The following is a 21,959-nucleotide window of genomic DNA, read 5'->3' on the forward strand; positions in this document are numbered from 1 at the left end:
CAGTTTCATGCAGTAGTGAAAAACCACACAGTCCTCTGGTGCTCTCACATCACATCAGCATCCCATCAGTGTTCGTTCTGATCTCAAAGATGTCTCATCACTTTTCGCTGTCCCCTCTGTGTTATTGACTTTCACATACATTCACTGGGTAAATGAAATTCTCCTTTTAACCATCTGATAAAATGTGAAGAACTCACACCCTGTGCCTTAATGAAAAGATTGAAGGATAATTGAAGTCAAACATTTGAATAAAAAAAAGTCAGTCTTTACTCTTACAGGAGAATAAACCTGTCAACACCAGGTCACAGCCTTCAACATGAAGTCAGGTACTATGTAACATTTTACAGCAGTCATTTAGGATGACTGCGTATTTAATAACCATTTATTGTGTTACCGCACATCAGATTGTATAAGATTGAATCATAAATATAAAATAAATTTGCTGATGAAAATTGGAAGGGGAAAGCTGAACTGGTGAAATGCTTTGCAGAGTCATGCAGGAAAAAGCAAAAAGAAGACAGCTGAATATGAAATGAATGTTAAAAAAAGGTGGACGTCTGTACCTAAAGTAGAAGACGACTGAAATGAACTCACTGGGAAAATATTATTGAACAGCAGAATTGATTTTAAGTGGAAATCCAGTGAAAATTCAAAGCTGTACTATAATTTCCAGAATTAGCTGAAACACATGGCTTTAAAATGTTAAACGAGCTGAAGATCATGAGTTGAAGAAGCGGAGTGGATTCAAAGGGAAAGCTATCTCGTCACTTCAGAAGAACAAGGCCGAATACAATACGCTTTTGTACATTTCTGCTCATACACACCGAAGTAAGAGACACGTAGAGATTATGAAGTCAGGGAATCAGTTAATGTTCTTCATCTTCCATTGTTCTTCTCTACCTATTAAAGGGATAGTTCACAAAAAAATGAAATCATCTACTCACCACTATATGCCGATGGAGGGGTGGGTGAAATGTATGAGTCCCCCAAACACTTTTGGAGTTTCAGGGGTAAACAGTGTTGCAGCCGAATCCAATACAATTGAAGTAACTGGTGACCACATCTTCAAACGTAAAGAATTAAATATATAACACGCCACCACACTGCTTCCTATGGTGTCATCCAAGTGTCTGTACGCATCATTTACACAATCTTTGAGGCTTAAATGTCCTCTGATATCCTCCTCACGACCCGCGCACACAAGCCCCCGCCAAGGGTACGCTCGGGGGTTTTGAGATTGAATGTCTGTGCTGACGGACACTTGAAGGATACCACAGGAGGAGTATATGTGCAACTTTGTATAGTAGTTCATTTTTACATTTGAAGAGGGAGTCACCAGTTACTTCACTTGTATTGGATTTGGCTGCAACATTGTGGTGAGTAGATAATGAGCGAATTTTCATTTATCTGAAAAACTGACTTCAAGGCTTTTGTTATTCGCATGTCTGTGGTCAAACCATAGACTGTACACAAAGAAGGAAGATATGACTGTTCCCCAAAAAGGGAAGCTCCCTTTTGCCACCTGGTGGCTGGCTGCAGTATAGGTTATAAATCCTGCCTCCTCCACATTAGCAGAAGGGACGTGGACCAAACCAAGAAGTCAAAATACACGTCCAATAAATTTTGTTCAATTGCCAGCTCTTTCCCTATATAAGTTTGGTTTTAATAAGTTATTAGATGATACAAAAGTGGGTTGAAACTATGTGACTGACAGCTGAGACTGACTCCCAATTGTTTGCCAAAAACTCTGCCCGGAAATGCACAGGATGGCAACATTTAAATTCTGGCTTAATTTCTGAATAAGTGAAGAAGTGTTATCCATCGTATGTCCTGAACAGTCAAGCCAGCTGCTGCTACATGGACTGGGCGGCTATTCTGAACTCCATAGTGGAGTAAGGATACATTGTTATCAAATAGTAAATAAGACTGTTGTCCTTAACAAGCGCTGGAGCGGACACCTCTGTCAAGGCCCAACAGTCTCCTTAAATCCAAACGAGCTGCACAAAAATTCCCAAGTTCATAGACATTAGTCCTCTAAACGTGGTTATTTCTTTTCATCAAGATCCTTGCGTTATTCTCTGAGAAAAACGTCCTATCTCCATATTGTTTAAGAAAATCCAGTATCCTCCATGATCTGGATCTTCACCAATATCTATTGGTTTTTTTCCATGACACCAAAAATCATCCTTCCACCAAGTTTTGTGTTTAACAGTGCAGTAGTTTTTGAGTAATCTTGCTTAAAACCAAGCAAACGGAAACATGGGTCCTTAGCGCAGGAGATAATAAAGAATGGACTATTATAGTTATGATCAAAACTAAACAATAGTTTGACTGTTATCAGCATTCACACTCACAGAATTAGATTATACTGTATGTGGTGTTTCCACACCTGAACAAGTGTTTGCGCAACAGCTGTGGCATGAAGCCACGCATTTTACGCAGCAGCAGAACATGTTGGGTGACCATCAAGAATTTGCTCGCTTTAGCTTTGACTTGTGCGTGTGTGTGTGTGTGTGTGTGTGTGAGAGAGAGAGAAAGAATGATAAAGGCAGCGAGGAGAGGGGGTGACTTTGTTACTCCGCCCGAAAACTCTAGTGGGAGGGTGCTCAAATGTAGTGTATGAGGACAGCGGCGAGTTGGGACGCGTCTTTGGAGAAACGAGGTGGTGGAGTTGACTCGGCGTAAACACACGTTTTCATCCCCCTCGAAAAGGCATCTGGAGAGTCGTCCTTCGTGTGCCCTGTCTCTGTGAACCAGCGGCGGAGGAGTCTCTGTGCGGTTTAGTTGACTCCCGGTGTGTTGGTTGTCGGAGCGTTCATCCAATGTGCGTAAAAGGGCTCTATTTCTTCACCGTCCTGTGCGGACTCGCAGCTTCAGGTGAGACCCTGTGGTTTGGTATGAGTGGAGTGTAGAGGTGACCCTATTTTAATCTGGGCTGGTGCTCAACACTTTTGGAATAACATGTTTTGTGTGATGGATCTAAGTGTGTGTGTGTGGAATGGTACAACTTAACTATTATACAGTTAATACAATGAATCAAAACATTGTTAGAGGTATACACAATAGCCTAAATATAATGACCAAACAAAGATAAATATATTTAGGGCAATACTACCAATTTAAACTGGCTGTGTACTCCAGCTGTTTACACCTCCCCAGAATAACCTAAAGACACAACCGGATAACCTTCAGACACGCTCCCGACAATCATCATCCAGAGGAGAAGAGAAACCCGGATTAGTGAAAGCTCCGCAGGGAGTCTTCAGCCTCCATCTCTGCGCGCCCGCCGTGCGTCATTGGGAAGTGGGGAACTTGGCACGGGGGCACCGGGTGGGCCGCTGGAGCAGCCACCGCGGGGCCCACTTCTGACCCATAATGACTTTACAGTAAGCCGTTTGCCGGCAACAACTCCTGATCGCATTGTTTATGCAAACTCGCTCCTTTTCCTGCCTATTAATGTGCATCCGTGCTGACGCCCACAGCGGCTGTTAAGTGGCCCGCTGGACGCAGATAAGTCCACCTGCTTCCCGTGCTCTAGGATACATGTCAGCTGGATCATAACAACTTGTCAGACACACAACATCCAGGCAAATAAACACTAATAGATCAATTGTTATAAATGCTCTCATCGCAATGCTTCAGGTTAATGGCTCTAATGGAGCATGCTCTAATGTGGATCATGATTTGCCATCAGAGGCAATTCATTCCGCAGACACCAGGTTGTTTAACCTTGAAGTTATCTGTGTCCATCCCAGCTAAGTGGATTATATTGATTGAATGTGTCCATCCACTGCCAAAGCATCATGTAAGGATTCAGCTGAGTAGCAAGCTGCTTGTGTTGACAGTGTGCATGTGCTCACAGATTAGACAAAAACACAGGCACAGGCTGACACACACAGAGTGATTACATTCACGACTGTATGTACTGTGTGGATGTTGTAGAGGAATAGCTGATCACATAAAAGCATGTTGCTGAAGAAAGACATGTTTGAACTGATTACAGCTCTGCAGCGTCTCAGTTCTCATTTTTCTGTTGGTAAAACGGCACAGCATGAAGAAACAAGCCAACACACTCATCACGTACACAACTGCAACTACACTGAAGTACCAAAAGTAATTCTCACCCATTTTCTATCTCGTCTGATTTTTGTCCCCTCACGGACGTATGGCATTATCACGTTTACCCATCAGCCCTGTGTTGACATCCATTGCACTGATCAAAGACAAAGTTATCATTCATTTGCAGACTTGCTCTGAGGAGTCCAGACAGAGCAGAGTAATCACCCCCCTCTTCTCGCTTCTGCAATCGCAGCAGGTTATGAGGTTTTAAAAATCACTCTCAAAGATAAATTCGCTGCTGTTAAAGTGCTTTCAGGGTGAACTATATGAAAAGGAGACAGTGATGTTTGAACAGCCAGCGTACTTAAAGACAATACATAAACAGGATCTGCAGTACGCACTGAAGACGTTTAAATCCCTTTTTTTCAGCCACGCTGGGACTGGCTAATGAGGAACCTCTAAAAATGCTATGTTTTACACACCGTAGGAGATTTAAGTATTTAAGCCCTCTGCTGTTGACAGTAAGTTCTTTCCCTGCTTTACTTTAATTCCTCTTGCCTTCATCTGCCTTCCTTTTACCATAAGCTTGAAATGTTCACAGACAGAGACATGTGCAAACCTGTCCTGATTTACTGGTTTAGCACCCCCCCACACACACACACGCACACTCACACACACACACACACATTTGTGTCTTAATGACTTCATGGACTTACATACATTTATGGGAGTCTTACTCAAACCTTAACCATATTTACTTGCCTAACCCCTAAATATAACCCTATCCCCAACTCTGACCTTAACCTTAAACTAGCCATGAAACACGTCTTTACCTTAACATTTAAGGATTGACGTCACAGGGACTGGCATAAGGAAGGTCCCCACAACATGAGTAATACCTGGATCGCACACATACCTGCATACCAGGTAAATAAGAAGGCTGATTATTAAGTTGAAGTCTATCAGGTTCACAGTAGACAAGCAGCTTGTGTCTGTTACCCGGGATGATGGAGTTATCTCCCCGCCACAACGTCTCTAATCTCGCCACAATAATGGGTCAGTGTAACACAGTGCAGATGTGGTTTTTCTACATGTCGCTCACGCGCCGTGTGTTGACACAGCTCGGAAGATGTCTGGCCTTTGTGTTGGGCTGATGTGATTGCCTTGGGGTGTGTTGGGTTGACAATGACGTACTCACATGCAAGAACACACCAATCCTTAACACAAAAGGGCTCAGGGTGAGTCTGTGTCGCAGTGTGAAGGTGAGGCACTCCGTGCCTAAAGTTTAAGTCATAGGACTGTGCCCCGCATTAAATGTAAAACAGAGATTTGAAATGTCTTCTCACTGAATTTAAAGAGTTGTGTTTGAAGGGTTATTTAAGGTCATAGTGTCTGTACACTGTTTATCTGTGTCTGCACAAATGTAAGCTCGTCAACAGCATGGGTTTCTGTCAGTGTCGTGACATTCTTACATCACTCGTTCTCAAAACTATTTAGCTACGGTAAAAACTGGTAGATCTTCCAGCGGAAGCAAAACCACTAGGTTTAGGGTATGTGGAAGGAACCATGATGTTGGAATTTCCCAGGCTGGGAGAGTTATGCTGTCAGATTTAGAGACGACAGACAAATGTGAATTATTAATCCGGTTTTGAGGGTGTTAGCTAGGGAGTGACAGAGGAGGGGTTAGTGGGTGGAGTGGACGAAGGAAAAACTTCAAGGGTTTGTTCACACTTGAGCTCTGAATGACTTGGGCTCTCATACCTGTTTCGCACAAAGGAGAAACTGATTGTAGTGCTAGACTGGAGGTAAGGCTGGTTTGAAGTTGATTCAAGTTGTGAAGCTCTGAAGAACCAGTTTGCTAGAGCCTCCAGAGCCACGTCATCACGTCACTGAATGTGTCTCTGATCTCATATTGCTGCTTTACCCATTGGGGTCCCTGTACCCCCTTTTCAGATTCTATAGTTTGTTCATCTGTCACAGAAAGGGCCGCTGCTGCCTCGCTTTGGCATCCATAAAAATATTCAATTTTCGCAGACTACACACTACATAAGCTGTTTAATGGTGGTCACAGTGTTTTGGTTGCTCTTATTGGTCTTGTTGGTCATGATTATCCTGCCCCCAGCCCATGACATAAAAACGGTTCTGTCTTGTAGACCAGAAAAGTGTTGGTGACAGAATCTAACCAGTTTTTCTTTATGAGAACCAGTTCTTTGGCTGTTGAAACACAAACCTGCCCTTAAAACGCCCCAAGTCGAAAAGGCTTATGATTAATCTCATATCGATTGAAGTACACATCACTGACACTTACCAGGCTGGTTTTCTGGGTTTTGTACCAGTTCAAGTTATAGCATTGGGACACTTGTAAAAATAGCAAAGCAGTCCAGTGTCCAGCCAGTTTCCCATTCTTGGTTAAATATAATATTCACAGTGGCTACATGAGGGAGGAATACTTCTCTTCTCTTCCATTGCTATTTTTGGTCCACTCTTGCTTTAAACACTCCCTTCAGATCCACAGTAAACATTCAAATGTTTTCATAGGCTGAGTATAGAGTCAACTGAACTGAACCTTATTTGTAAAAATTGGTGGCGTTCGCCTTGAAGTGGAGAACAAAGAGCAGAGGTCAGTACCTCCTTCTGATCTGTGGACATTTGCTGACCTATTCATCTGCACATGAGCAGAGGTAGAGGTCACAGTGGGCCTGACTCATACCACTGTAGAACAATCAACATATACGGCCAGTCCAGCATCAGACTGTCTTTCGAGGGTCGGATTGTCAATACCCCAGAAGCCATACCCCGTGGGCTAACAGCGACATTGATCGAAACATATACACACTGGAGCAACCCCCCACCCAATAGTTTGTAATCCTGTGGGGAGAAGTTGTTGAGTCAGCTGCGAGGCGGGAGTGGAAGAGGTTTGATGGATTAAACTCTTATCCTCACTCACCCGCTATGTTTCCTCTGGACGCTGCTGCCTGATGAATTACAATTGCCCTGGAGGAAGCAGGGGGAGGGGGTAAAGAAGGACAGGAAGAAAGAGTTCCAGAGAAAGAGAGTGATGTTCGGTCTTTGTTTGGACTGAACTTTAGAGTGTTTTCTACGGAAGCGTAATGCATTCACCTGAATACAAATGTTTTTCTGTTTTTCTGAGATAATTATCTCGGAAATTCCAAAATAGGTTCTGATAAAGAACGCTCTGTTTTTCAGAGATAGTTATCTCAGTTATTTTCAGAGATAGTTATCCAAGTGAATGCACTACACTTCCCTAACTAACAGACATGAACAAGCATAGTCTAACTCTGAATGTGGAAAGAGTTAGACTCTGCAGTGCCACTTGCAGGCAATCAAACTCCCTCAGCAGAACCTCCAATGAAAGTCCCGCCCACACTGTTGACAAGTGATCTGCGCAGAAACACCCAAAAAACTGTTCAAATAAGAAATAAAATGAAATCAAGGAATATCTTTAAAGAAGAGAACTTAATATAGGTTCAAAGTGAATGAGAGACAGTCCTTATGTTATAGTTGCTTGTTTCCACTGGATGCCGAAAGCATCCAAAAATGGCCAAAGCAGCCCAGGGGTGGGTTTGATTAACAGTCTTCACTGTTCTTGGAAGACGAGGAAGAATCCGCTGTATGTTTTAGAAGCTGGCTGCCGATTCTGCTTCCATTTACACTCAAGTGCATTAATAGTTTTGCTAGTGATGTTTATATTTTTAAGTTTGACCTTCAGTTACCATTTACAGCCATCCCAAAGGTGTTGGATTTGGTTTAGGTCAGGCTTAACAAGCACCTAGTAGAGCACATACCACGCCACGGCCTAACAGTCCCCTTAAATTCAATCAAGCTGCACCAGATTTCACACACTTATAGATATCAAGTGCCTAAGTATGCCTGATTTTGCCATCAAGATTTATGAATTATTCCCTGGGAAAACTGTGAAAGTTTGAAAACAACAACAAAATTTATAAAACACTATCTCACAATGTTAAAGAAGCTAATGGAAATTCCTGGATCTGCATCAAAATGTTATGGGTTCCTCCCTCAACCATGCTGCATCCTTCTACTAAGCTTCAGGGAAATCCGTTCTGTTGTTTTTGTGTTATCTTACTTCAGACAGACAGACAAGGGGTGAAAACAAAATCCCCTGTGTGGAGGTAATCAGGATTTAACCATCATGTTGAACCAGAGAAGGGCCTTCTACTTCTGGAGACTCAGGGGTAAACTTTGTAAGAGCAGAATCCAATACAATTGAAGTCAATGGTGAGTCCTTTTTCAAATGATATAAAAAAACAGACAAAAACCACAACATGCCTCCATACTGCTCCTGTGGTGTCATCCATGTGTCCGGAAGCCCCGACATTCATATTCAACCCCGAAATGAAGTCATTTACATCAAGTTTTAAGCTTAAAAGTCTGCTGATATATTCCAATAAGGTGCATTCAGCATTGGAAATGCTAATGTTTGCTAGCTTAGCCACTTTGGTCGAAATTTAGGATTTAAACAAAGCGGATATGACCTTGATTCGAGTCGTTGTTGGGGCTTCCAGATCCTTGGACAAGAGCAGAATGGGGGATTGTTATGTTTTTTCTGTTGTTTTAATATTTCTTAAGATAGGTCACTAGTCAGCTACACTGTTTTCCCCTGTAACTCCCAAAGTGTTTTGTGGACTCAAGCCCTTTACCCATCGGCATAGGGGTGAACTATCCCTTTAAGCTGCAAAGTAACACACACAAAATTGTTTAAAATATAATTTAGATTTCCCTTTACTGGAACAAAGGGGCCCAGACGATGAAAGACAGCACCAGAACAAAAGTACACAAAATAAGCACATACTGTACCTTCAGCCGTATAGTGCATTTGCTTTTTTTGGCACAACTGTATGGCCGTTGCAAGTGGAAGGAACAGAAGCCTGCACAAAGAAAATATACAACTATAATACAAAAACAGTTGTGTTCATATCAGGGGCTCCCTCTCCTCCAACCACTCAACTCTCCCTCTGAGAACCTAGTGTTACCTGAACCTACTATTCCCAGCCCTGAGTCCAGCCCAACATGAAAGATCTGCATTGTATAAAAGAGAGGAAAACTAACCTGAGCTTGTGAAAACTCTCACAAAGAGGAGAAGAGGCTCTTTGTGATCCTCTGAGCTCTGTGTGCTTGGTCCTGTCCTAAGTGTTTCCTCCAAAACCGGTGCAACACAAAATCCGACTTCCCCCTGGTGGTGCCTTTGTTCATGAGCCATAATGAAAAGAGGACAAGTACAAACAGAGACCATCGAGGAAATAATGTAATGAAACCAATTTCCTGATTCTGAGAGTTAGGCCAGCTATTCTTGAGTTCTCCCTTTTCTTTAAATCTAGGAGGCCTTCAAGTCAGGGAAAAACTGTGATTTATAAATGTGTATTCTTAGGGCTGGTGTTGCAAACTATAGGATGTTCCGACCCGATTCGCCGGCTGGGGCGGGCTGTCCCGCTTCAAGGCCAGTCCCAAATTAATTAATCCAAATTAATCTTGAAGTGTGAGGGGTTTACAAAATAATCTCTATGCTCCAGTTTGTGTCATAAAATTTTGATATTAAGGAAAATTGGCTCAGACGGAATACTGAGCATAAACCTGCTTCGCCAATGAGTGCGAGCTGCCGGGGAAGCATTACAAACTAAATGTTGTGTTCTCATATTATTGCGACAAAAACTTCCAACTGGTCGTCGATCCTCCTTAGAAACTCTCTGGTGTGAACCAGGCCTTCGATATCTTAATGTTGTACCTGCTCGTCGACATTATCGTTCACTTATTTACTACTGAAAATAGCTCAATTCTCTCTGATTCCTTATGTATTTACCATATTTATTTTAGTAACTGCATCCACAAACCCTCAAGCTAAAACTAGTGATCCGGATAACATTGACAGAGATCTCGATTGAGCACTGAGGCGGAAGTATTTGTTCAACCTTCACAACGGGTTTTAAGATATTCCCAGAAGAAATATTTGGAATACCTGAGAGTGTTTGCTGAGCAGTTATGAAAAGAGTTCAATATACCGAACATGCCTCTCTGCAGTGTGAAACACTCACAACAGCCTAAAATGCGAAAGCTTTTGAAATGCCCCCCTTGGTCACAGTTACTAAGTAGAATAAATTCATCTAAAGAGACAGTTCTGCTTGTTTGTGTGTCCGTTGGCAGAATGTATGACTTAAGTGGAACATTTTTACTTGGCGGAAGAAATAAGCAAATATTTTGTTGTTTAGTCGTGACATACAATGAAATACACTTGAGAGACTTTCCTCATGGCATAGATACAGGCAGGAAGTTGGTAGTGAATTTGAGTGAATGTAATGCAGAACATGTTCATTCAGATTTGTATCTAAAAGAGGAGCTAGTTTATTACGTCTGCCGAGGAGGTTCTGTTTTCTTCTGCCTTCGATTGTTTTTTCCTTTAGTTAGCAGAATTGCGCAAAAATTACTTGAAGGATTACCATGAAACTTGGTGAAACGATGTGGTATTGGTCGAGAAAGAACTCATTATATTTTGGTTCAGATTCAGATCATTACATTTTTTTCCCACTTTCGTCAACATGAGAGATAGGGTATTTTTCTTTTTCTTTGATTTCTCAGCAAATAATTGATGGCTCTTGAAAACAAATCATCATTTTTGGGGAATGATATTTATGAATGTGTGCAATTTGCTGCAGATAAAAATCTAAATCTGAATCTATTGAATTTAACTCTGGTTTCATAAAGGGACTGTTGGGCGTTGGTGGATGTAAACACTCTCTAAGTGCCATTCTAGTTTGTTGATCTTATTGAAAATGGGTGTTATCAATTCTGACTAGTGCCAAACCCAGGATTTATTGATTTAACTATAGCAGAATAACAGGCAGCCTGTACTGTATGTATGCGCAGCTACATATTTTACACTAAAGACACAGTTAATCATATGGGTATTGTTATGTGCTTTATTGCTGCCGTCACTCTTTGACATTGGGTGAAATATTATATGGGCAGGTCAACCACAACTTGATATTTTTCCTTCCGCCTTGGAAGGCTTTTAGAGACTCTTGGGAGGACTGCCAAGCCAAGCAGACCTAATCACACTCTCCTGGGCTTGCTTTGATTATTCTACTGCAGATTAAAGTATTTGTCCTCTTTGGCTTCAGAAATGAAAGTGAACCTGTGCAGTTTTTATACCAAGTCGTGTTGACAGGTAGAATAAAGTGCTTCTAAGGTTCAGCAAGTTCATTTTACGGTGACATAATGGACATAGCAACAAATACATATCATGGACTAATGCCAACACTGGTGGGCTACATACAGTATAATGGAGTGTGTGTGTGTGTGCGCTCTTTTGTCCATATGGATCCCCCAGAAAGATGCCAAGCCAACACACACGCACGCAGAAACACACACAGTCATGTCGCCATGACTTCAGAGGATATCGCTTTGACCGACATTGATTTGACTTAATCACTTACCTCAAAATGTAATCATCACATTATGGGGACCTGCAGTTTTTTCCTTATGGTGTGAGATGAGATTTAGGTCCCCGCAACATGAGTAAAACCACATTAACACAAATACACACACAATGGAATGTAATAGTTTACTGCCTCCTCCATCTGGAGTTTACATTAACACAAATATTGACAAACACACAAATACACAGGAGATGCTTACATAATTCCATGAGGGAAAAATTTATATTTGTTTTAAAGGTTCAGTGTTTAACATTAAGGTGAAAAAAGAACCAATGGAGGAGAAATTCAATATAAAAGTATCCTTCTGATGTTCCACTAGTATCTTTCATTTAAACTGTACAAATAGTTGTTTTCTATACCCTAGAATGGGGCCTTTACGTTTAAATACTTTATATTTACATTGGGAGCGTGTCCTCTTTCCGGAGGCTGCCATTTTTAGAAAAGTTGTCCAAACTGGACAAACTAAACACCTTTTAGTTTTTATGACAACTGAAGGTTACCACAGGTTCTCTTTCAAGTTTGGATGGGGAGGTTAAGATAAGGGGTATTCAACTGCAACATGCAACTTCACCACTAGATGTCACAAAACTCTACACACTGAACCTTTAAGTTCAGGTAACCAGGAATCAAAGTGTCAGCACAATGAAAAAATAATAATTAAATAAGATGTTATTTAATTATATCTTTTGAATCACCAGAATAGAGTGTAATTGATCAGATTTCCCAGCATTTAATATCTTTAATATGTACAAACATTGTGACAAATTTTGTCAGTCAGTGTCTGCAATAATGGGGACATCATTTGGACAAATTCATGAATTTTTCGCAAGCCGTCCCTGCCCCCCTCTTGGGTAAATAACTCCATCTTAATAAGCCATGAAAGCTCCCTCTCTCTGTGTCTCTGTGTGCTGGGTGTGGTCAGCACTGGCAGGATGTCCAGACATAAACAAGTCAGGGACTCAGACTGGACTGAGAGACGCGCTGGACTGGAAGAATGGACAGACAAACAAACAAACAACAAATTGGCATTATCCCTTCATTACGTGACTGCACTTATGGAGAAAAAAGCATTTCAATCATTTTGTTCTCACTCCAGCTTCACCCATACACCTCGTACTCACTCATCAACTCCATCACCCTGCTCTTGCTCACCACTTTAGCTCGCTCTCTCGTTGGTGCTTATTTATCTCTCTCCTCTCTTTCTCTAATTGTGCAAAAAAATCTGCGCTTAAATGTCCTCACTCATGTAATGGCACACATCCCTCTTTTCCAATTAGTGTCTGCTAATGACTGATTTAATAGCGATTGTGTACTTTTTGCCCCAGGGACATATTATTGTAGTAATTGAGGCACTGTACACAGCCCTCAATGTTCTGTCATTCCACTAATATGTTCTCTGCCTTCAAGAAGGCCCAATTAACTTTAATTCGTCATCAGCTGAGCTTGTGTGAGAAGAGAACGCAGGGTTGAAAGCAAGGATTTTTGTTGTTGTCAATAGGAGATTAGCGACGCCTATTTTAATTGATGTTCTGTAAACTGAATGGTTCATTATAATTGGGGTGCATCGGCCTTAAGGACCTGTTTTTTTTTCCTGATTTACGCAGCGTGATGAATCTTTTCAGCGTGAGCTTTTAAATAATTGGGTAGAGGAGGTTCAGCGTCATGCTACGTTGGTACGATAACCACGTGCACTATGCTCTGACATAAGGATGCTTAATAGATTGGTTGCTTTCAGTCTTCAGCTAGCGAGCGACTCCATGAAGCTACTCCCCTACAATGCTGTGGGGCTGAATGCAGATGTCACCATGCTAACATGCCAACAACAACAATGTTAACGTGTTGATGATCTGCAGGTACAGTGTTCCCTGCAAACATTTGCAATTTGTTTTCCCTTTTACAGGAGATAGTATACATAATAATAATTAGAATTAGAAAAATAATACACTTTATTTCTATAGCACCCTTCAAAACACAGTAACAAGGTGCTTCATCAGTTAAAAACGAAAAATCAAGCATTTTGAAGATCAAGCAGCATGAGAGCATTAAAAATAGATTCTCATCACATTTGATGTCATAATAATGAAATTATGATATGGGCATTTTGTGATAATGATGCTCATATCAAACAAGTAAGAAAAAGTAAATGATGACGTGATGAACAGACCAGACAAACATTGCCATGTAACCCAAAACCAACAACAGTTTGAAATTAAACACTTGCTTGTTTACAGGGCCGATGTTTTTGTGAGACATGCAATTTCTATATACAGTTTTATTTCTGGACCCTACTCCTCCATTCCCTCTGTTTGTCTTTGTCACATGGAATATGAGACCTTTACTTTGTGGCTCAGATGCATCTGCTGACACACACTTACACACACACACATACACACACACACACACACACACACACAAACACACACACACACACACACACACACACACACACACACACACACACACACACACACACACACACACACACAGAGACACTCATAACTAGGTACAGCCAGATACAGCCAGCGCTGAAGCATCACATGAGGTTTGATTCACTAACATCAGTGCTTTTACACTGGAGGCTTTCTCCCCTCACCTTTTCTATCAGATCAAATTATATATCTTATTTCAATTCATACCAAAATAAAGTTAATGTCTTATTCTTCTTTGAATAAGAAGAAGGCAGCGATGCCAGCGGAATAAGACGTGTTGCAAACCAAACCGTTTCAACATCTTTCTTGAATCATTCAGGAAATTATTGATCCAAAATGGATTCTTATCTTTAAGATGCTAATGAGGAAATATCCCCAAATAAGCAAATATACATCAGTGTTACTGCACCAAAACCTTCTCTTCCATTAAAACGTTTAAAACACTTATAGCTGCTGGAGCTCTGTCAGGACCTGGCGATGAGAGAGAAGCCTGTCTGTCTAATGGTGTGCGGGGGCCGTCTGGTTGCCCCACTCTCTCATCCCGGGCCCACAGGAAACTCTTTCCAGTCTGATAAGGAACAGGACACGTTGCCAGAGGAGCCAAAACCCTGCGGACATTATCCCAGTTCCTCCAGACTTAATGCTTGCTGTGATTATAATGCAGGGGAAGTGATAGGGCTCAATTTGCCCTCTTTCATGACTTGTTATATGTCTGGAGCCTTTGGGTATGTGGCCAATTTGCATTGGGATGGCCAACCTTAGTTTCTTTACCTAGATTATAAATTGGGTAATGGATCTTATTCATCTTTTTAGGGCTGAAGTCATTTAAGATTCGATTCATATCCATTTTAGAAAGCAACTGTTGAATGTATTGTACAACCTTTATCTATCTTATAAAACCGATCAATAAAACTGGAGCCGAGGATGAAACGTGTATATGAGGTGACAACCCTAGTCAGTGTTCAACTTGTTCTGCAGTTTCCTCCTATGCAGTGTGCTGATGTCGACAGGACAAGTTTTGGCTGTGCTGAAGCACACTGGCTGTGAGCTCTGCAGATGGACGCTCTGCTGTGTGCCAGTGCATTGACTTAACAAGGCTAGACATGGCTCCTGATAATATTGTGGCATATGGAGCTCCACCTATAAATAGTACAGGGTACAGGCTGATCTGAACTGGACAGCAGGCCCACAGACATCCACAGAGTCTCATACATACATTCTCACCGGGCTGCTTCAGAATAAAGTTGAAAGTGACTTGATCAAGAGGCTCAACAACACAATAGGGAGACATCATCGGCTGGTTTCTGACGTGATTTAGCCCAGCTGCCAGGCAGAAAGTCAGCTTGAAGAATGTCTCTGCTTGGGAGGGGGCATGCATGTGTGTTTGTGTGTATCTCCGTGTGTGTGTGTGTGCGTGTGTGTTTCTGTGCGGTGTACTGTACATGTGTGTTGGCGCTCACTCCACTCTGGGGAGCTCCATCCATCATTATGTGGAAGAGCCAAATTGTTGCCAATAGCTCTGTCCGCTCTTCCAGTCCATTCATTTTCCATCTAATAGGTCCATCACATAGTGTAAAGATTGATATAGTCCATATCCATATAATATACAGCAGACTTTCAATTTCAGCCTCGCCTCTCTGCTGCAGTAGTATGGCTAGAGTGGCTATTATTCATTAAGTGTCACAGAATCAGCCTACTGACCTGAAATCAGTTTGGACTTTTGAGATGTAATGAAGCAGATTTTTATTCAGGATGTTCACTTACTGCTGGCAGATCTAATCTTGTATACTTTCAGCCTTAGGACCAGTCTGTAGGGCTTCAGTGTGTTATAACACAGTTACTGCGACAACTCCAGAGTTAGTGATTTTTCTTGCAGCAGCTCTGCGTAGGCAGAGGTAAGGTCAATTGGTTCACTGCATGCATTCACAAGGCAGGGAAATATTGATGAGGGTAAACTCAAACTTCATCTTTTGCTCTGTATTCTTGTAAATTTAGTTGTGTTTCTTTTCAAACGCTTTCGTGTAAGCTATATGTATGTATGCATGTATTGATTTTGCTACTGGATAGAGGGCATTCTTCTTTGAAAGTAACCTTTGCTACTGTGCTATATGTTTGTATTTTGCAGGCATGCTGCAGGTCAGCGGGATGCGTATATACACATATGGGGAAATGGAGGCAGTCAACGGGACGGACGCTCGTCTCAAGTGCACATTTCAGAGTTCCTCTCCTATTAATGCCAAGACAATTGTCATCTCGTGGAGCTTTAGACCCCTCAAAAAAGGCAGAGAGGAATCGGTAAGTGTGTGAGTTTGAGTGTGTGTGTGTGTGTGTGTGTGTGTGTGTGTGTGTGTGTGTGTGTTTGGAAGACAGAGCGATCAAACCTCAAACTACCCGTATTGTGTCAGGGCGGATCCACCCCCTCAACCAACTGAGAGAGGAGTTGGTGAGTCATCGGGCTCCCTACGGAGCATCCAAGACAGCCTGTGTTTGTGTACGTATGTGTGTGAGTGTGTGTGAGTGTGAGTGAGTGTGTGTGCGCATAATGAGGTCTGGGTTTATGTCTTGTCTTGTCGTTCTCTCTAAGAATAAAATATCCTCCTTCCCCAGCAGCTCTAGCCTTTTTTTGCTATGACTTGCTGTCTTTTTGTTGCTAAAAGCAAATCTGCTCTTCAAATTCCACCTGTAGGTGTTCCACTACCAGGAACGACCCTATCCTCCTTTAGAGGGCATTTTCAGGAAGCACGTCTTCTGGGCCGGTGACATCATGGGCCAAGACGCCTCCATCATAATTAAAGAGGTCAAGTTCACCTACAACGGCACTTTCATCTGCCAGGTCAAGAATCCGCCGGATGTCCACGGATCAGTTGGAGAGATTCATCTGCGTGTCGTCGCCACAGGTTGGCAGATTTAGACTCAGACAGTAATGTATTTATGTATAATATGAATATTGTCTTGTTTTATCACAGCCAAGGACTCTGGCCATTCCAATACATGTGCCAAATTTAATGGCATTTGTTAACTTTTCAATCAACCATCAAAACTATGAACTTCATGCTGGTGCTAGAGGTGAGAGGAAATGTTAGGGTAGCACCGTGGTCATTGGGATTTATCCTCTGAGGGCCATGAATGTGTGTATAAACAGTGGTCCATACAATATTTCACTCTGGACCAGAGTGACTGACCAACTGGTTAAAATGTATTTTTTCGTGAATGTAGAACAGAGCAGTAGCAACATTTCTCAGTCTGGATTCCTTTCTTTCTTTCTCACCTACAGCCTCTTTCTCCCAACTTCTCCATCTGGCTTTGGCCATCGCGGGCGGCATCACTGCAGTGGTCCTCCTCATCATGCTCATCCTGTACTGCAGGAGGTGCAAGAAACGGAGACAGAGGCAGCCGGAGGGGAGCGAGGAAGCTCCCCGCAAAGAGAGAAAAGATCCCACTGTGTGGTAAGACCAAGAGAAAGACAGAGGGGGAGAGAAACAGAAACAGGGGGAGCCACACACACTCTCTCTCTCTATCTCTCTCTCTCTCGCCGTCTGACTCAGGGCATTTCGGGGTCGGTGGCGCTCTTTCTTGGGTCGTGTGGCTATATTTCTAAACAGGACACTTTACTTCCTCCCTCCTCTCCCACCACGATTCTGGCCACAGCTCCCAACCTGGACCAATCAATGGGCAGCTGTCATTAAAGCAGAAATAAAATGAAAATGTGTCCTTGGGTGGAAAGCTATAGTATGTCTATGTGTCTTTTATCGTTCAGCTAAGTGGGCTTCCAAACATATTTCCTGTTTAGACTTAATGTTTTGATGATGTAGATGTAAAACAGCGATTGCAATTTACTTCCCTACTAATACATTTGACCCCCTCCCACATACCAATGCAGTGCAAGTCCTGTGTATGATACATTATTTCATCCAAACAATAGAAACTGAGTGAGCAGTTTCATAACTTCATAACTTCGTAACTGAAATTTAATTTTAGTTACCAAATGACGGGAAACAAAGCAAAGATTTTTTATCAACTTTAGTTTTAGAGGTCATAAATTTCAGCTGTTGTACATTTCCATTTTGATTCACTGCTTAAGTAGTATCGCTGTATTTTTCTGATATCCTGTGGTGTTATAAGAGTGTTTTTTTGTGGCTGCTGCAAAAGAAAGCAATCAAGACCTGATGATGACCATTTGTTGGAAACAGACATTTCATACTTTTATGAAAAAAACTAGCACATAATTAAATGCAATTCTAAATCTACATTTTATTCTATAGTATTTACATTTCATTGAAGTTGCAATTTTTCCTACCATATATGAAGGCCTTTTGTCTGTTTCAAACAATGAGCTATTTTGTCATAACTGCCTTCTTCTGGACATGCGGGACTTCTTTGCTTCTATTGGGTTTTCAGATCTCTCTGTAATGGGTGCTATACTGTTTACCTTGCTGCGGTAATGTTCGCTCCGGATTTCAAAAGCCGAGCCCCTCAAGGAAAAGTTGACAACTTTGCTGTGATCTTGTTGCGATCTTATTTATTCAGACTCCAAACCGAATCTGTTACCGAAAAACTTGGGAAAGGAAGGAAATAATTTTACCCAAATCAGATGAAGATGGGTAAACAGATATTCTAAGCTGGCCTTTGCTCTACATGGGACTTAACCTTGAGTGATTCTAACCCTTTGTCCCTGCTGGTGTGTGTGTGTAGCTGTCTGCTCGTCTTTCTCCTCTCCATTTGTGTGGGACTTATGCTCATGCACGTACATAAATAATTCACAAATATGTCAAGCATGAATGCACATCGCTGTGTGTGTGTGTGTGGTTGTGTGCTATGTTGCTCATTCCTCTCCTTGGTGGATATCTCCCTGTCCAATCTGTGTGTGTGTCCCAGCCACCCCTTGAGGTCCATACACCTTTACATGTCAGAGACGTCCTTAGAGATTGACAGCTCAGATGGCATGATCTCAGAGGCCAGCACCAAGGACCCAAGCTCCTCAGAGGACGAGGGCCCGAGCTCAGACGACGAAGACGACGGTGGCGATGACTCCGACTGAGGAAGTGGCGACAGAAAAGGCATCACTGATGTGAAGATAGCCAGTAAGCTCGCTGGAGGGAAGCCCAGATGGCACCCTTGGATTTAATTCCAGGGTTCTGCTGAGTTGTGCCAAATGAAGAGAGCGCTGCTGCTGCAGTGTCAGTGACAAGCACTTTGCTACTGAATTGGAGGAAAATGGAAAGAAGTTTCTGCTTAAAAGTTTCCAAACAAGAACAAAGAAATTGGAGGGATGGTTTTGATAATGATCAAGGCTTTTGGAGCAAGATCAAAACTACGGCAACACTGCCTTAGAGAGAGGGTTAGGGTTAGGGTTAAAACATGCTGGATAAAACCAGCAGGGTTTATGAAGTGAGAGGCGTTATGATCCTGAAGCTGGTGCGGCCACTGTCGTGAAGGAGAAAGGAGTCCATCTGTGTCCAATAACTGTCTGTTCTTCTAGACGTTGACCTTGTTAAGTGTCAGAAGTCAATATAGAAATCAGCTGTAGCGAGCAATGGATTTCACCCAAAAATCCTGACATGGAAGTACTGTAGCCTGAGGACAGTGTTGGCTGCTGTTACAGCCCTTTATATTTAAATTGGCATTTATAATGTTTGCGTAAATTAGACACCTAGCATAAAAATTTGTATTTGTCCAATAAATTATTGGCGGCCCACAAGCAGTGGCTACAATGCAATCTAAGGGGCAACCACGGCAGTTCATGGAATGTCCAGTCAAAGTGCTTTGTTCATGATGAAATGCTCAGATTGTTATTCTGGGAAGAGTCTGGCAACATTACACGTGTCTTTCTTAAAGAGAAAGAAAGAAAAGTCCCTGTGAACCGTGCAGCAGCTAATTGTCCCTCCTCTGTTTGTTGCCACCATTTATTGATCGAAAAAGCACTTTTATTGGACATTTCGTGGACTGTCGCAGTTGCCCCATAAGATTACTTGAGTCCGTCTACTGGATGGATTCCAAAAGTTTTTGTAAGTGCACATTATTTTAGACACGTTTATGACCCAGGTTGAAAAAGAATGGAATTCCCTTGTAAAGGACAAAGAGAAGGCAAAGGAGTTTTTAAAATCACCGTTGTCCTCCAAAGGAAAAGGGCCTTACAAATCTTCCCATCAGATGACTTGGACTAAAAAAGCATTCATATAATGTTTTTTATATTTAGCATGAAGGCCCAAATACCTGATCGGTGCGTGACAAAAACGCATGTATGCAAATATGCTGTGTTGTGTTGAGTTGCGTTTGGGAGTGCACTGTCAGATCTGAAAACCCTTTGATGCAAAATGTCCTTGAGATCCTTTTTCCTCACCGTGCATCTGTGAATGCATCACGTCTACTAACAAATGATTGTAACTGTCTTCTTTCTGTGACAGAATTTTGTACTTGTGACCTTATACTGAGCAATATGTTTGTAGATTTCTCTGTCCTCCCTATTTTTATAGATAATACCAGAAGTATTTTGCACTGTTTTTTTAATGTCACTGTTTGTTTTAGAGATTTTATAAAAACAAGGTTTTCTAATAAAAAATGCCTTTAAATCCTCTTTTTTTAATGAATTAAATGTCACTACACAAAGTTGATCAGTGCAGACACACCAGTTGGCCCCGGACGCAAACAATCACAAACAACTTGACGTGATTTGACAGAACTCATCTATTATTTAAGAAAGGAAACTCATTATCCAGCATTTATTATGCATCATTATTTGAATGTACTATCTCCAGTTGTGTGCTTATGGTGTGTCTGACTGCAGAGCTTAGCTTGTTTACCTGTTAAAGTGGGAAATGTTTGTTTAATTTGTTGCAGGCTCAATATGTATTACGTTAGCTATGCTGTCTGTGTGACTTAAGTCTGATATCGTTCATGCCCATGAATATGTTGCTTCACACTTTTGTGCGAGTTAGTGAGTGAGTGAGTGAGTGAGTGAGTGTGTGTTTGTGTATGTGCATTGATCAAAGTCTGTCCCTCTGGGTCCAAATTTAGTTACTGAGTGACAGAGTGTGTGTGTGTGTGTGTGTGTGTGTGTGTGTTAAGATTGGGTCAGAGCATGGACAACCAACACTCAAAAGAGGGCAGGGTAGGCGAGAGGCGTGTTTATCCAAAGCTTAATAATGACATCTGCAATAATGTTGAACTGGTTAAACGACAGTGTTGTTTCTAGATAATCTAATTTATATCCCCAAAGCTTCTTTGGTTTTATTTTACAGAGCTGGAACAGCGGCCTTCGAATGATTCTCCTTCTTCAATAATCAACTGTGGGTGTGGGTATGAACATGTTCAGATGTTCAAGGCTTATCTTATTAGCAAGTATTAGAGCCTTTGCTTCAAAAACAGTATGAGAGTCAAATGAGTTATATTTTCTGTAGCATAGCCCGGCTAACCAGGTTTCATGTTTAACACAGAAAAAAACACACGTCATTTTCTTCATTAAGAACATTGTCATTTACCCAGAATGCAGTGCAACTTGAGGTACACTTTGTATTATGAGTAAGAATGTGATTTATTTCCTTGATTGCAACTCTGTTATCGTCACTTCTATCACCCCACTCAAACAGAACCACACCTGTGTGTGACACATTCTTTCCTGTTCTCTAGGGGTTGCCAAAAGGCATTCTGGGATATGTAGGAAATCAGACTGGGGGGGAAAATGGAAATAATCAGCACTGAGCTATAAGCTGGAACACCAGCTCGATATTAGCTATTGCTTCGACCATTATCACCTCCTCATGAGGTTTTTAGCAGTTAATATCACATAAAAAGGGAACCGTACATTTTTTTATTTTAACCATAAATGACTGCATCTACACATATTTTTATGTTATCGTATCCAACTTTTTTACTCTCACTTCTCCAGGATGACAGCCATACTCTTGATAGAGCTGTTCTCAACCATTCCTTGTTCATGACTCATTTAATAAGTTATTGTTCTCCATTTTGTGTTCATTATTGCAACACACGCAGCCATTTC

At 41.7% G+C, this 21,959-nt stretch overlaps 1 protein-coding gene across 1 annotated transcript; it reads left to right on the top strand.

Annotated features, from left to right (window-relative positions):
• The first annotated feature begins 2,521 nt into the window (after positions 1-2,521).
• On the top strand, positions 2,522-20,529 carry LOC128439892 (myelin protein zero-like protein 2). The gene is made up of 5 exons (XM_053422388.1): positions 2,522-2,877; positions 16,086-16,255; positions 16,647-16,857; positions 17,235-17,406; positions 18,836-20,529. The coding sequence occupies exons 1-5, from the start codon at positions 2,823-2,825 to the stop codon at positions 18,996-18,998; spliced, it is 771 nt and encodes a 256-aa protein (XP_053278363.1). The 5' UTR covers positions 2,522-2,822; the 3' UTR covers positions 18,999-20,529.
• The last annotated feature ends 1,430 nt before the right edge of the window (positions 20,530-21,959 follow it).

This window comes from Pleuronectes platessa, chromosome 5, assembly GCF_947347685.1.
Source record: "Pleuronectes platessa chromosome 5, fPlePla1.1, whole genome shotgun sequence".
In the NCBI taxonomy this organism is placed as follows: Eukaryota; Metazoa; Chordata; class Actinopteri; order Pleuronectiformes; family Pleuronectidae; genus Pleuronectes; species Pleuronectes platessa.

Bases quoted from the DNA above. Each gene is read 5' to 3' on its own strand.
- LOC128439892 (XM_053422388.1), top strand. From the start codon at position 2,823: ATGTGCGTAAAAGGGCTCTATTTCTTCACCGTCCTGTGCGGACTCGCA. The intron at 2,878-16,085 runs GTGAGACCCTGT...TGTATTTTGCAG, and splicing joins GTGCGGACTCGCAGCTTCAG to GCATGCTGCAGGTCAGCGGG. The intron at 16,858-17,234 runs GTTGGCAGATTT...TCTCACCTACAG, and splicing joins TCTGCGTGTCGTCGCCACAG to CCTCTTTCTCCCAACTTCTC.